This window comes from Plectropomus leopardus, chromosome 7 (genome assembly GCF_008729295.1).
Source record: "Plectropomus leopardus isolate mb chromosome 7, YSFRI_Pleo_2.0, whole genome shotgun sequence".
In the NCBI taxonomy this organism is placed as follows: domain Eukaryota; kingdom Metazoa; phylum Chordata; class Actinopteri; order Perciformes; family Serranidae; genus Plectropomus; species Plectropomus leopardus.
In genome coordinates this window covers 26,746,178-26,760,882 of record NC_056469.1, presented here as the reverse complement: position 1 = coordinate 26,760,882, position 14,705 = coordinate 26,746,178, and the positions used below count along the sequence as shown (strand labels likewise).

At 40.8% G+C, this 14,705-nt stretch overlaps 1 protein-coding gene across 1 annotated transcript; it reads right to left on the bottom strand.

The window, feature by feature from the left end:
- Positions 1-4,751: 4,751 nt before the first annotated feature.
- On the bottom strand, positions 4,752-13,877 carry trim46a (tripartite motif containing 46a). Its single transcript, XM_042490452.1, has 11 exons — positions 13,619-13,877; positions 12,856-13,006; positions 11,423-11,621; positions 11,192-11,338; positions 11,022-11,117; positions 9,645-9,898; positions 8,788-8,909; positions 8,362-8,691; positions 6,792-7,021; positions 6,585-6,652; positions 4,752-5,199 (listed from the first exon to the last, which is right to left on the bottom strand). Exons 1-11 carry the CDS (start codon positions 13,869-13,871, stop codon positions 4,752-4,754), a joined length of 2,298 nt encoding a protein of 765 aa, XP_042346386.1. The 5' UTR covers positions 13,872-13,877.
- Between the last annotated feature and the right edge of the window lie 828 nt (positions 13,878-14,705).

The following is a 14,705-nucleotide window of genomic DNA, read 5'->3' as shown; positions in this document are numbered from 1 at the left end:
CTTAATGCTGAGATATATGCAGTGGTGGAGGAAGTAATTGGACCCTTTACCCAAGTACAAATACTGAAACCATACTGTGAAAATACAAGTAAAAGTCCTGCATTGAAAATGTTATTTAAATACAAATAAGTGTGTATATTAGGGATCATGTACATAAAGTATTTAAAATAAAAGTACCCAATGCAGAAAAATAAAAAAAAACAGAAATTATTTTATTTTATTTTTTAAAGTTCATGAAAAATAATTGCCATTTCTTTTCCATTGATCGGCTAATCGACTGTTAGATTCAGGTGCATTTGTATAAACTGTTAGGTAGTTTAATTTTTCACAAAACATGTTTTATAAACTTTTCTTAGGTTTTTTATGTAAAAACTTGATTTGTGAAATAACTAGTAACTAAATCATTCAGATAAAAGTAGTAAAGTAAAAAACAGTATTTACAGTACCAGTATTTCCCTCTGAAATGCAGTGGAGTAGAAGTATAAAGTGGCATGAAAAGAATAGAATTGAGTAAATTAGTAGTATCTCGCCCTTCAATTTGCACTCAAGTACAATACTTTAGTGTATGTACTCAGTTACTTTCCACTTCTGGATGTATTAGATATTTTAGAGGCAGCATGGGGAAAATGACTTTAATTTCATTATCATCTCTATTCTGAAATTCCAAGCTACCAGGTTTTTCCCAGCATTGCTATAAACAGACGTTGAGTTGCTTAGTCATCTTTTATCATCAGACTATTAGACACGAATATTTCAAAACATAATTCAACCGGAAATTCAGGTGAATTTCACACCAATGTGCTTGCGTGCAAACACACAGACAAAAAACAGGCTTAACTCATGTAGGGAGGAGTTCTGTCAGGTAAACAAGTGTCGACTAAACTGAGCTGTAACTAAGAAATGATGCAACCACTAAACCCCTGAGGAGCTGGAATCATGACTAACAGTTCATTAAAACACTTTAATGAACTGCTTTTTTTAAAAGTGCTTGTATTGAAGTTTGACTGTGTTTAGAGTGGTTGGACATACTGCCAGATTCATGGAAGTGACACTTGATCTCTTACGGTGGTGAAATGAATTTTCAGTTTTTCGTGTGGTGTAATTAAACTTCACATTTTGAAGTGGCCTTTTATAATGACCACTGCAAGGCACACCTGTGTACTAACGACGCTGTTAATCAGCATCGTGATGTGCCACACCTGACGGGTGAACGGATTATATTGGAAAAAGAGGATTGCTCACAAACACAGATTTTTAACAAATTTGTGACAAAAATTGAGAGAAATATATCTAGTGAGTGAAAAAAATTAATCATAGATCTTCAACTTACACCTGTGGGGTAATGAGGTAATTTTATGTTTTTTATTTGGTCGTTTTGTAGTCATTTTGTGTCTCTTTGTGGCTGTTTTGTGTCTCTGTAGTCTTTTTGTGTCTAGTTGTGACTGTTTTGTGTCCCTTTGTAGTTGTTTTGTCTCTCCTTGTGGCTGTTTTGCTTCTCTGTAGTCATTTTGTTTCTCTTTATGACTGTTATGTGTCTCTTTGTGGTTGTTTTGCGTCTGTTTATGGTTTGTTTTGCGTCTCTTTATGGTTGTTTTGTGTCTTCTTTTGGTAGTTTTCTGTCTGTTTTTTGCAGTCGTTTGTGTCTCTTTGAGATGGTTTGTGTCTCTTTATGGGTGTTTTTTGTGTGTCTTTGTAGACATTTAACTTACACCTTTTGAAAAATGGAGGCAAAATGGAGTGTTGTATTAAAATTAAGCGCAAATCTGTATGGGAGGTTTTGGGTTTGTTTTTTTCTCTCTCTGTTTTATTTTGTCAATTTTTTAGAATGTGTGTGTCGTGTAAATTCAATGTAGCAAAGTGTAATTATATGTGACACTCTCCAGAAATTTGCAGGTGCATTCTGTCTGCAGATGAAAAATTTCAATCTTAGCTAATTGTAGCACATGTATGTTTTAATTGTTGATGTATATGCATTGTCGCTAACAAATAAGGTAGAAAATCTGGATAAAATAGAGCGAGGAACACAGAGAGGGAGATGAATATTCTTCCAGGTGTAACACAAGGTTTGGCTCTGCAGAGGAACCAATCAGAAGCTCAAAGCTTTTAACCTCTATCTGACCTGTCATCATACATTTTGTGACCAGACAAGTCGGTGTTGACACATCATACACCTGTTTGCTGACTAAACCCTTTGTTTCACAGAAGACAGGAGAAATCAGCAAAGCACGAGCAATGTCGCCTCCTAATGGTGAGTTTTATGATCGCATGCTGCTGCAGCAGTCAAAACTCCAACACTGTTTGATTGTAAAAGCTCCCTGATGATGCAAAAACACAATCTCCAATGCACAACAATTCTGCTGTTACACAATATTTACACAGTTTCACCTTTGTCCCTGTTTGTCACTCTGTCTGGGTGGTAATAACCTGTTGAAATAATGTTCTACTTCCAGTCCAACTGGCTCACCTGCTGAACCGCCCCCCATTTCTCACCTTGCCTTCTGCTCACGCACACTACAGCTGTTTGTCTGAGCGTGCCTCTTTCTGTTGCTGTCATTCTGTATCAGGTGTCCTAAGGTGCGCCTTGGCTCTGTGCAAAAAAGGTTGATTATATTTTAAACCCTGTGGCGCAAAAGATCCACTTTACCTGCTCATGCAGATCTGGCACACTCGAGTGATTAAGGGTACGCTTGCCATTACATGCAGGCGTGCCCCACGCACTCATGAAGAGCTTTTTCATGACATTTAAACAAAGAGTCTGTTTTCATTAATCCCTTATGGAGTACTGCTGTTTACTGTCAATCAACATGTGACAAGTTTATAGCAAACTGACTGATGCATTTGACTGAAAACATGTTTATTATTTTGGCAGTAGGGTGTGAAAATGACAGGCGGTGATGAAAATAAAAGAAGTTTCCAACCAAGAGAGTTCAATCAGAAAATCAAAACAGTTAGACATACACTCAAGAAAGTTTTCTGTCTTAAAGGTACAGTATGTAGGAGTTAGGGGGATATATGGGCAGGCGTTGATTATAAGTATGTTTACTTTAGCATGTAATCTCCTTAAAAAAAAGGAAAAAAAGAAGAATCATAGTGTTTTTGTTTCTTTAGACTGAGCTGCTAAGATCTATATAAGGAGCAGGTCCTTATCTGTGGAGTCCGCTATGTTGCAATGCCATGTTTTTATAGTAGCCCAGAAAAATACAAATCAAACACTGGCTCTAGATAGGGCAATTCCCGGGCAAATCCCCCTAAATCTTACACACTGCTCCTTTAACTGTATCACGGGAAGTAAGTGATGACTGGCATTACTATGAAAGATTACTCCTGTACAATAACCTCTATGTTTGCGACATCATCAGCATCATTCGACACAAACGGACTCCATGTTCAAGTTATGCGTCATTTATTGTTTTTCTCATGACATGATAGAAACATTCTGCCAGCCAAGGCTAAGTCTAAATTAAGAGATTTCCGGGATGCTACAGTCTAAAGTCATTCAAGTGCTGTGCTGTAACACAAGTAGAGGAGTCTAGACACGTCATTCAAGACGGGACACAGTGAGCATCAAAGTCAAAGCTGCAGTTCACATACACGCACATACACACACCAGAAAATCATATCATATATCAAAATACAGTCGGAGCCAGTCGATTTTGAAATATTACAATATAGACAATCTTTTGCACTGAAATGAAACATATTCGGGCTCTTACATTCCCCCAGCAGAACTCTGAATCAGCTTAGTCGATAAGTAAATGAGCTACCGTCAGTTGCAGTGAGAAAAACTAAATTAAAGTCAACCAGAGCTCATAAAATAGACCTTTTTCTCATTAGCCCACTTCATCCATCCACTTCCTTAAGCATGTCATCATTAATATGTATGTGCAAATCACTCAAACACCACAGTTTAATACTGGACAAGCAGGCCCTCGGCTTTTATCGCTTTTGTCAAAATGTAAAACATTGAAATGTATCCCACATGTACAGAAGACATTGAGGCAACTGTGAGCATGTTTACCCAGCCGAAATGCCACACAAATCCTTTTTGAAATGCAAAACTATATAAAATACATCCTGGGACTGTTTAGAGACACGTGATCCTGACGTCTGTGACGTGAGCCAGCTGAACTTTACGATCCGACAACCGAAGAATATTGACATTCTCTAATTCTGAACTATATGCACATTGTTAACATTTCTTGAGGCTACATAAAAAAATGAAGATATAAAATTAGACATACAGTACATCTGAGGTGCTTTTACAAGGTGACAGTCAGTTATCTGCATATAGGAATCCTAGTTACACTTGCATGCGACTTTTGTTGTCCAGTTATTCTGGACAAATTAAGACAAGTGTAACAGGAGGGCAGATTTTTTTCGAACATTGCAAACAGATTACTTTTCACCTGTTTTAAAGTTTTTTTACTAACAGAATTCTGCATAGTCTAAAATCACTTCAGCCACAATGTCTGTAGGAGCATTGCAAAATCGAGAAGAAAGAAAGCAAGAAAAACAAAAAGCCAAGAGATTTGATATTCAGGCCAAGTGCAAATGCAAAAAAACACCAGATATTTTATGTTTATATCTCAATCAAACTGAGAGAAAAAACTTCAGCAGACAGTTCAGCCAAGTGTCAAAGTTTCACAGGAACAAGGCAATTAATTATCACATTAAGCGGTGAATATAAACCACCCTTACAGACATGAGAGAAACTTTGATCGCTGAGCGAACTGTGCCTATAAATCGTTGTCTTATTTGCTGAGATTTGTCGCTCGTGTTTGGATGGTTACCCTCCGTGGCGGCGGCTCCTCGATGCTCCGATTGGCCACAAGGTCCTGCAGCTGCAGCGCCCCCCCGCCAATGAAGCAGAAAGCCGGACACACTGGAGCTGAACAGTCTACGTGTCCCTCCCACAGGATCCGCAACGAGTGGGCATCGTAGAAGGTGACTCGTCCTTTGTCACAGTCCAGACACACGCCCAGTCGGGGCGGCAGAGGAGCCGTGTGAGGGTGTGGCAGGTTGCTGTGGCTGCTACTGTGGGAGTGCACCCCCCCCTGACTCTGACTGTCCCCCTGGCTCTGAGTGTGACCATGTCCTTGAGGAAGAAGGATCTTGCCCATGCCCATTGTGAGGAAGCAGAAGGGAGGAGAGTCCTGGCCGTCCTCTGCCCCGCTGTCATGGCCGCTATCTGGGTCGCAGCTATGTGGAGACAGAAGAGAGGAGAAGATTAAGTTGGTGAGGCTGAAAATCAATCTAAAAGTTTAAATCCCGTACGACCTGAAGATGTGATTTTTAAAGTTTTTGCAACTGCAAAAAAAAGAAATCATACCAAGCCAACAAAAATGTTGCACACAGTAATGCACTGATATTATCAGAGACTGGTCTGTGTCTGTTCCATAAAAACATACAAATTGTGACCTTACTCCTAACCACAGCTCTGTTGGAAATGCTCGAACTACACACATAGATTGTACGTTTGCGGAGCTGTTATGCAATTTAGTGTGTGAAGACTATGATGATTATAGGGATGTAGAGCTCGTGTAGTCATGAGACACTCAAAACTTTCTCAAAAAGGGTAACAGCAGTGAACGTGAGTTAAAAATAAAAATATATATTTTTAGTTTACACTACACTACTATAATAATATACACAGGGTATGTAGTGGTTCACTAGACATTGCTGCCTTTCCTGCTAGGATTAGTGCCACGAAATGTGGTTGTTTTTCACAGAGATACTGGTGCATTTACAGACAGGATAGTTCCACAAAAATCGGTTTATTTTTAAGAGAAATGTTGCTGCGTTTCCAGGCGGGATAGTGCTGCAAGACTTGATTGATTTTTTACAGACATTGCTGGGTTTCCATGTCAAGATAGTGCCAAGAATAGCAGTTGTTGTTTTTCACTGAGACATCGCTGTGTTTCCAGGCAAAGTGGAGCCATAAGGTGCAGTTGTTTCTTACCAAGATATTACTGCATTTCCAGATGAGATAGTGCCGTAAATAGTCATCGATAGAGCCATGAAAAAAGGAGTTTTTTGCACAGATATCACTGCATTTCCAGCCAGGATAGCACCACAAAAAGCAGTTGTTTCTTACGAAAGCATTTGTGAGCTTCCAGCTGGCATTTTGTGACAGAAATGTGTTGTTTTTTTACCATGACATCACTGCATTTAAAGCTCGGATGGTACCATGAAAAGAAATCCCTGCTTTTCCAGGAACATACATGTATTTGAAGCCAAAACATGATATTTTCCAAACTATAAGCAATTGTTTTTATGTGCCTATAGGCACAAAACATCTGCTTCTTAATACTATATGAGTGTTACTTATCTTTGATTTACAGAAATGTACAATACCAACATTTTGTTCTGGCACTTTGGTTGGTCTCGCCACTGTCATCAACCCTGTTTCTAGCAGCTGCGAGTAATACTTTGTCATGTGTTTTGTTTACACGTTGTTCCACTGCCCTGAGCAGGTAAACAAACTATTAACATCCATCAATTAATGCTGCTTAAGAGTGTAGAAAGTAACATTTTTGGCATAGCTCAATTCCATATAAATACATTATATTATATTTGTTTGTTACCGAGGGCTGGCCATGTCCTGAGGGAGATGAAACCACTCTTGTAGTTTAGTCTCCTGCCCGACTCCCACCTGCAGGAGAGAGAACAAGAAATCTTTGGTGACATCCGTTTTGAATACGCAGGTAAGGCAACGCTGATCTCATATTTATGCAGCAATGAGCTGCATAAATACCTTACCAAACTAACTAACCAACAAGCACCCCTCTCACCTTTACCACATAGGAACCCGGCTCCACCGAGCATGCCCAGTAGTGTTTGCCTTGAGCAACAGCCAAGTCGGCCACCAGGAGGTCAGAGGTCAAGTGGCAGGAGGTAAGTGTGCGGTCGGCGGCGTGCAGGAGGGAGAGGCCCGGCACGCTGCGGGCGTAGGTTTGGCCTTTACCCAGTGCCAGCCTGTCGGCGTGCAACCCCCAGCGTGAGTCCAAGGAGAAACTCAACACTGACAGGATGGGAAGAAGAGGCACAGAGGGAGGGGTGAGGAGGGAGAGAGATGGCGAGGAAGGTAACGAAAGGAGTCAGGAGGGAGGAGGGGTTAAAACCTGAAGCTGGGAGAGTCCGGCTACAGCAAGTCTGAGCACATAACAGAATAAGAGCTTAGGAAAGAGTGGGAGGAGAACATATAATAAGAGGCAGATCAAGTGGAAAAGGAGGATGAAGTGGCTTAAGCAGGAGGAGGAAACGTGAGAAACAGAGTAAAGGTAACATTCACTCTATCCACATATTACTTCAGCACATCGGATATCAAATAACTGCTTCTTGGTAAAGGAATGGCTGTGTAGAATAACACCATCTAGAGGAACACAGATTATATTAAGGAACTATACATCGTTTTTAAAAGTGCAGAAAGACAGACCTGTAGCATGAAAGACAGCAGTAGAAAGAGTCTGACTGGGATGAAACTGGCATGCAGAGTAAAAAAAGGAAGGTTTGGTGCAGAAGCTAAAATAAAAGATAAAGTGGGAATAGAGGAAATGAAGGGATGGAGAGAAAAGAAATATCAAGTTTAGTTAGTCAATGGAAGAAATGTCAATGCTGGAAAAATATCCAACTTAAAATACTGTATCTGCTACCAGTTTTTTCTTTGTTACCAATGCAAATCAACTTGTTTTTAGGAATTTAACCCTTTGAAACCTGAAGCGACATCACTATCCTTGTGCTGCTTTCAGATGCATTTCATCAGTATTTAAACCTTTTGAACTCTGAGCACATTGGTGCGATGTATTTTGAACATATGGGAAAAAGGCAAAAAACAACTTGGTAATAAATGTTTCAAAAATTGCAAGAATTTAGTAGATTTAAAAAAAAATGTTTTAATGCTATCGAAAATATCTAGGGACAAAAGAAAAAAGCTAGGGAAAAAACACATTTTTAATTATCATATTTAGTTTATTATTATTATTATTAATTTATTTTTGTTTGTTTACTAATTATTAGGTATTATTAGGTTTCACCATTCTTCTTCTTATTTTTTTAAACTACTTATGAGGTATTTTTTATGTATTTTTCAATAATTCCTTGCTAAGTTTTGGTTCATTTCCTCGTCAATTGTTCATTGTCTATGGTTTTCTTTTTGTTTTTTTGTTATTTAAGAAATCAAATCAATTTGCCCAGGTTCCAAAGGGTTAAGTAAAGATAAGTACATTTCTTTGTTGTCAATATCGTGAATCTGCATTGGAAACAAGGAACAACCTCATGTTTTTAAAAGAATGGAAAGATGAGTTTTTGTAGTGACAGAAATGTAAAAATCAAAAAGATTGAGCACAAATGTTCATATTTTACCAGGTGCTGGTGGAGTGTGGAGGTAAACTTCTTCGCTGTACTCTCCAAACCCAGCCTTGTTGCAGCCTCTCACCCTGAGCACGTACACGCTGTCCATCTGCAGCCGATCAATCACAGCGTTGGTTCCTCTCACTTCATCCAGACGCAGCCACGCTGTGGCCGCAGTAGGGGATCTGGTGCCACCCCACGTGGCTGCAGCCCCTCCTGCTCGCCGCTGGTATTCAACGGAGAAGTGCCAAGCTGGGGCCGAGTCCTGAGGGAGGCGCCAGCACAGAAACAGCTGGTCGTAAGCAAGTGTCTTCTGGGTGTCAATGACTGGAGCCAGTGGGGCTGAGGAGCGGACAAAGTAACGGTGAGTTAAGTTACATTAATTTACCTTAATGATGTATAATTTCACTTCATATAACGAAAAACAAAGGAGCCTACCACGTATGAACTCCAAGCTGTTAATGAGCTTGACTTCTTTGGATGCGTCTAAGTGATAGTGTCTAAAGGAGGGATCAGCTGAGAGAGAGAAACACTGGAGGTTTTCTATTGCCTTCACCAGCCTGGAGAAGGAGAGACACACAGAAAAACTGGATATAACACCAAGCAGTTGCATGTTATATGTATGTATCGCTGACAGTTTTTATCCCTGTCTATGGAAACGTGGCTTCTTCACAAACATCTGCCCCCCAGCAGCAGAGAAGATCCACACAATCACATTTTAAAGGTGGGCATCCAAGATTCTTGGTTTATGGCCCAAAACATGTTTTATGAGGCCACTGTGATCTTGACCTTTGACCTTCGACCATCAGATTCTAATCAGTTCATTCTTGAGTCCAAGTGGACATTTGTGCTAAATTTGAGGAAAGGCCAGCTTCAGATATTGCGTTCACAAAAATGAGACAAAAAAATGACCTTGACCTTTGACCACCAAAATCTAATCATCCTTGACTCCACTTGAATGTTTGTGCCAAATTTGAAAAAAAAAGTCGTCACGGTTTTCTTGAGATATTGCCTTCACAAACATGAGATAGATGAGGTCACAGGGCTCTTGACCTTTGACCACTAAAATTTAATTACCTTAGCAGAGTGAATGTTTGTGTCAAATTTTAGGAAATTCCCTCAAGGCGTTCTGGAAATATCACGTTCACAAGAATGTGCCGGACGTGTGTACGAACAGATAGACAACCTGAAAAAATAATACCTCCGCCCTCGTATATCGCCGGCACAGAGGCATTAAAAGAGATGTCAGATGTCATTCCTCTTAAGATTCAGCTAGAAGAATACATGCGCATTACCTGTTGTGAGTGACTCGGGCAGCCTGTACGAAGCAGGGAGGATCAGTCTCCTTGAGCAGCTCCTGCGTGTACGCCATCAGGCCGGCGTGCTCCAGCAGGCCTCGCCTCTCTGAGACCTGGGCAGACAGGGCTTCCTCCCTCCTGCTGCGTGATCCCTCCAGGGCCAGAGCCAAAGTCCCCTGACGCTCGGCCACAGCCGCCCCCAGCTCTCGGATACAGTGTGTCAGCTGATGCAGAGCCACTGTGCTGTTTGCCTGGAGAGAGACAGAGAGGGAAGAAAGTAATCGTGGTTTATTTTGGTCCTTGTTTACAGTTTTCCAAGACAAATGCGCATTAATTAGAAGGAATAACAAAATGAAAAACAAACAGTAAGCTGAAGCTTGAACTTATTATACCTACCCTTTTTACTTAGACTATTTGCATACTACTGAGCTTTATAAAAATAAAAAATAAATAATACTGTATAAAACACCAGATGGACAAAAAGGGAAGCAATGACTGATTCTGAAGCATTTCATATAAAATAATAAATATATTTATTTATTAAATATATGTGCAGGGTGAACTAAACGGTGCACAGTAATTTCTTGTCACTGCCAATCCACAAGTTAACAAGATACACATCTGCTCTTCATGTTTGTCCTTTGCCTCTAAATATTTACACCAGTGAGTGCCAGCAACTGTATCAGGGTGACCATGGTCCCCTGCGGTGGCCCCCAGTTAAATAACAGCATGTGGAATGTCTTGATTTTTGCAAGAAAACATGGACACAGTTCCAAGCCAGCCAAAGTAATTGTATTGTTGATATAAGGTTACTACAGCTTAAAGCAAGTAAGATTTAAGACTTTTTCAGACTTTATTCTCATGCAAATTGTGATAAAATTAAGAAAACTGAAGAACTAACATCAATTACTTTTACTTTAATTTATTTTTTCCCAAATATGTACTGTAATGTATGTATACATGGCAGAAATAAGGGTACAGCAGAATTGGGAAATTCCTGGGGATTTGGTGAGTTTTGTTGGCAATTTTGTGTTTTTTTAATCTGCATGTGGTATTGAAATACATTTTGCATAAAATACACTAAGTGTCATATGCATTGCCTTGTACTGGTTTCAGCCGTGCTGAAAAAATGTCAGTTTAATAGACAACTTTTGTTGAATTCATGACAGCGAGCAGACTGCGGATTCTCTGCCCTGAGCACCCTGTGATGACTGAGTGTTGATATCTCAGTAGTAGAATTGCTGCTAGCTATAAGGGATGATCTGTAACATGCGACACCCAAAAACACTGTAGCAGACCCTCTTATATACTGTTGCACCTGTACAGATACAGTGTGAGAAAACAGGTTGACAAAACAGCAAAAGGCCAGTTCACCTCCATCTGTTTGATGGCAGCTTCCAGTTGAATGATCTGACTCTGTATCGTCTCCTGGTTGGCCAGGATAAAGTTGACTTCCTTGGTCACCTTCTCCTGTGAAACCAAAGCGAAAAAAGTTGACATTTTTAAGTCTACTCAGTATGTAAACACAGTTAAAGCTGACTCACCTTAAGGACCTGGTAGGCCTGTGCTATAGGCAACACTTTGTGTCCATGGTGGACGCGACGGAGCTTACAAAGCGGACACAGTAACCTCTGGCAGTTGCGGCAGTACCACTGCAGCCTCTCCTGCTCATGCTCTGTGCACGTTAGGACCTGGAGCACAAAACAGGATTAAGACACAGTGATGACAGAAGAGATGTGACTGCATGTGCTGCACAAACACAAAAACAGGCAAACCTTTGGCCTAAAGTTGTTGGTGGGTAGAATATGTTCATGCTGAGCTCGAGGAGTTCCCCAGGGGTGGTAGAGTTTAAAACACTCGTTGCAGAAGTTGGACTTGCAGTCAGCGCAGCCTTTAGTGGCCTCCAGAGACTGAGGAGGCTTACAGAAACCACACATGATGGCTACGCTGCCCAGACTCACTGTGTGCCTGTACCTAAAGGGCAGACAGGGGAACAGGGAGATAAGGACGGGGCTAAATATGCAGCAGCAAAAAAAAAAAAAAAAAAAAAAGACAAAAGTTCTTAAACCTCAACAAAAAGAGGATCTGGGTTTGCCCTGCTCTCTTTTCCGTAGTTAGGAGTTCGACTCTTTTCCTGCATGACCTGGATACATCACCAGCAGCTGCCTTGTTAGTGCATCCTGCGCAGAAAACATGCATCGTCACACTTTCCTGACCAACACAACCGCTGTCTGGGGAGGGAGCAGCTGCACTCATCAAACTGCTGCGTGTGAAACTGACGATCCCCAAAACGCTCTCTCTCCATCTCAGAGAGCTTCTTTTCTTTTTTTTTAAGCAGCTCCTCTCACTTTGATCTTCACTATTTGAACCGATAAGAGGAGAGGATGATTAACATTAAAGAGGGATGAGACGTATTTCTCTCCAAACTTCCTCAGCATAACTTTGGTTAAATTGAACCATTTTGTTGCTGTGCAGCACACTGCAGTTTTTGAGCTTTCCCTGCAATCTGCCTTTAGCTGTGGATCAGGAGTAAAGGAGAGATTCATTATTGAAACTCCTTCCAGCAAATGATTTCCTGTCTCATATATAAAGCAGTATTGACTGAGCCCTTCATTCGCTGCCTTTCTTCATTACCTTCATCTGCAAATGGATGTTTTTTTCCTTAACACATGATTACTTTCTTTATGATGTCTGTAAATGAGGCATTTTCATAGGAGGAAATAAAAACACAACTAAAGTCATGTTTGAGAAAGCAACCATAACTGTCTAGTACAGTATTGACCCTTTAAACCTGAGAAAATTGGTTTGATTTATTTCAGAGGCCTTTTTGACCTGACTCAGATCCAAGCAGGATTGAAACATTGTCTTAAATAAACTTGTGTGGCATGAAGTCAGTGTGCAGGCGTTACCTTTTTCCTCATTTATGCTGTTTTTTCATAGCCGTGCAGCTACATGATGTGCGTGTAACTACCCTCTTTCAACTTGATTTCTTTCAAAAACACGGGGGACAAGCAATGAGCAACTTAACAGGACATGGCCCAAAAATTTGCAAGAAACTAGTAAAAAGTTAAGGCACAATTACCGAAAAAAAAGGCCCCCCAAAAAAGTGAAAAAAAAAAGAAAAAAAAAAAGGAAAATCTTACATGAAAATAAGGGGGAAAAAGAAAAGATGCTCAGGTTTCAAAGGGTTAACTGTGTCTATGCATACCTTTCCACAATCCGCTCAAGTGTGAGGTTGCGAAGGCAGTCTGTCAGGCCTCTCTCTCCAAGCTCCACGTCTTCCTGACAGGAAGGACACGGGAACAACATTGGGGGATGGGCTGTGTCCTTCCGCCTCCGCCCTGGGTATGTCCCGCAAACTGGGAGAAGGACACAGGTGTACAGGAGGGGATATGAAGGAGAAAGAGACATGAGCATAGAGAGGAGAAAAAGTGAAAAAAGCGTAACTCTTGGTTGTCCCTGTGATAAACAAAGGTTAGTTCACTGTGGAGGAAACATTATTTCCTTACACACACACACTCTCTGAAAACACACCTGCTTGACACATGCTTACAGCCCTTTCTGCATCCTTGACTCTCATCCTATTCATGGACTTAAATAAGTCATGAGATGAATGCATAGAGCCCCTGATGCTCAGCGGGACACTGATGTGTCAGCTGCATCACCTGTGAATCTCAACAGGACAGTGGCGTCACATCACGCCATCATCTTTGCATTTTTAAATGATGATGTTACTCTGAGGTGGCTTACTGCTGACATCATTCTGTTTTCAGAGTTTATTGTTAGGCCCCTTACAATTCCCATCACATGCACACACACACACATACACACACACACGCACACACACACACACGCACACACACACACACACACACACACACACACACACACACACACACACACACTGTGTGTGTGTGACACACACACACACACACACACACACACACGTAGCATCCACATCCTTTCTCCACCTGTTCTGAGGACCCGCTCCAGGCGGTCAGGCGTCCTGGGTGTTGGTCTGCGTGCCTGTCGTGGAGAGCGTGTGTTGGGCGTGGAGGCTGGCGAGTTGGGCTCCGGAGGGAGGTCTGGAGGAGGGTAACCTCTCTGTACCAACACCTCTGCTGCACACAGCAGACACACACTGTGCTGGCACGGCAGAAGGATGGGCTGCTTCACCATCTCGTCACACACCGGGCAGTGCAGCTCCTGCTCCATGCTTTTCATGTTGGACTGGAGAGGAGAGGAGCGAGGAGTCAGATTCGATAAAGGCTGAGTCACTAGAGTAAATAAAGAATCCACCGCTCTTTACATTCTGCACCTTCTGTGACCTGGAAAAAATGTATATGAGATGTGTAGGAGTCAGGAGTGAGAGGGGGAGCTGCAGCAGATGCTGGTTATGTACAGTCTTATGTTGGATGTACAGAGCTCAGGGAAGGCAAATATGGGGGAAAATGTTTTTCACTCACTTCAGGTGTTAGTCAGTCTCAGTAGCGTTGTGAAGCTTCAGCCCTGATTTTTTTATGCACAGCTCCAGGTGTAAATACAAAGGCTATATGTATATATCAAAAATAAGAATTTACTTTATAATAAAAGAAAAACCCAGATGTCTACTCAGACTTTTTAGTAAAAGTACTAATAGTACGGTGTAAAAATACTCTGCCAAAAGTAAAAAGTCCTGCATTCAAAATGTTACTACACTTAAAGAAAAGTATAAGCATCAAAATATACTTCAAGTACCAAAGGTAAAAGGACTTATTCTGTAAAATGGCCCATTTCAGATTCTTACTAGATTATAACTATTGATGAATTAATGTGTTCATCATTTAATGTTACAATAGAGTATCTCATTTCATTGACTTTATATAGTGCTGGGTCTATAATACATTATCAGTTGATTAGGCTATGATTTTGTTTTATTAATCTGAAAATTTAACGCAACTAAAGCTGACAAATAAATATAGTGAGGTTAAAAAGTTAAATATTTTTCTATGAGATTAAGAGGGCTAGAAGTGTAAAGTATCATAAAATGGAAATGCTAAAGTACAAGTACCTCAAAAT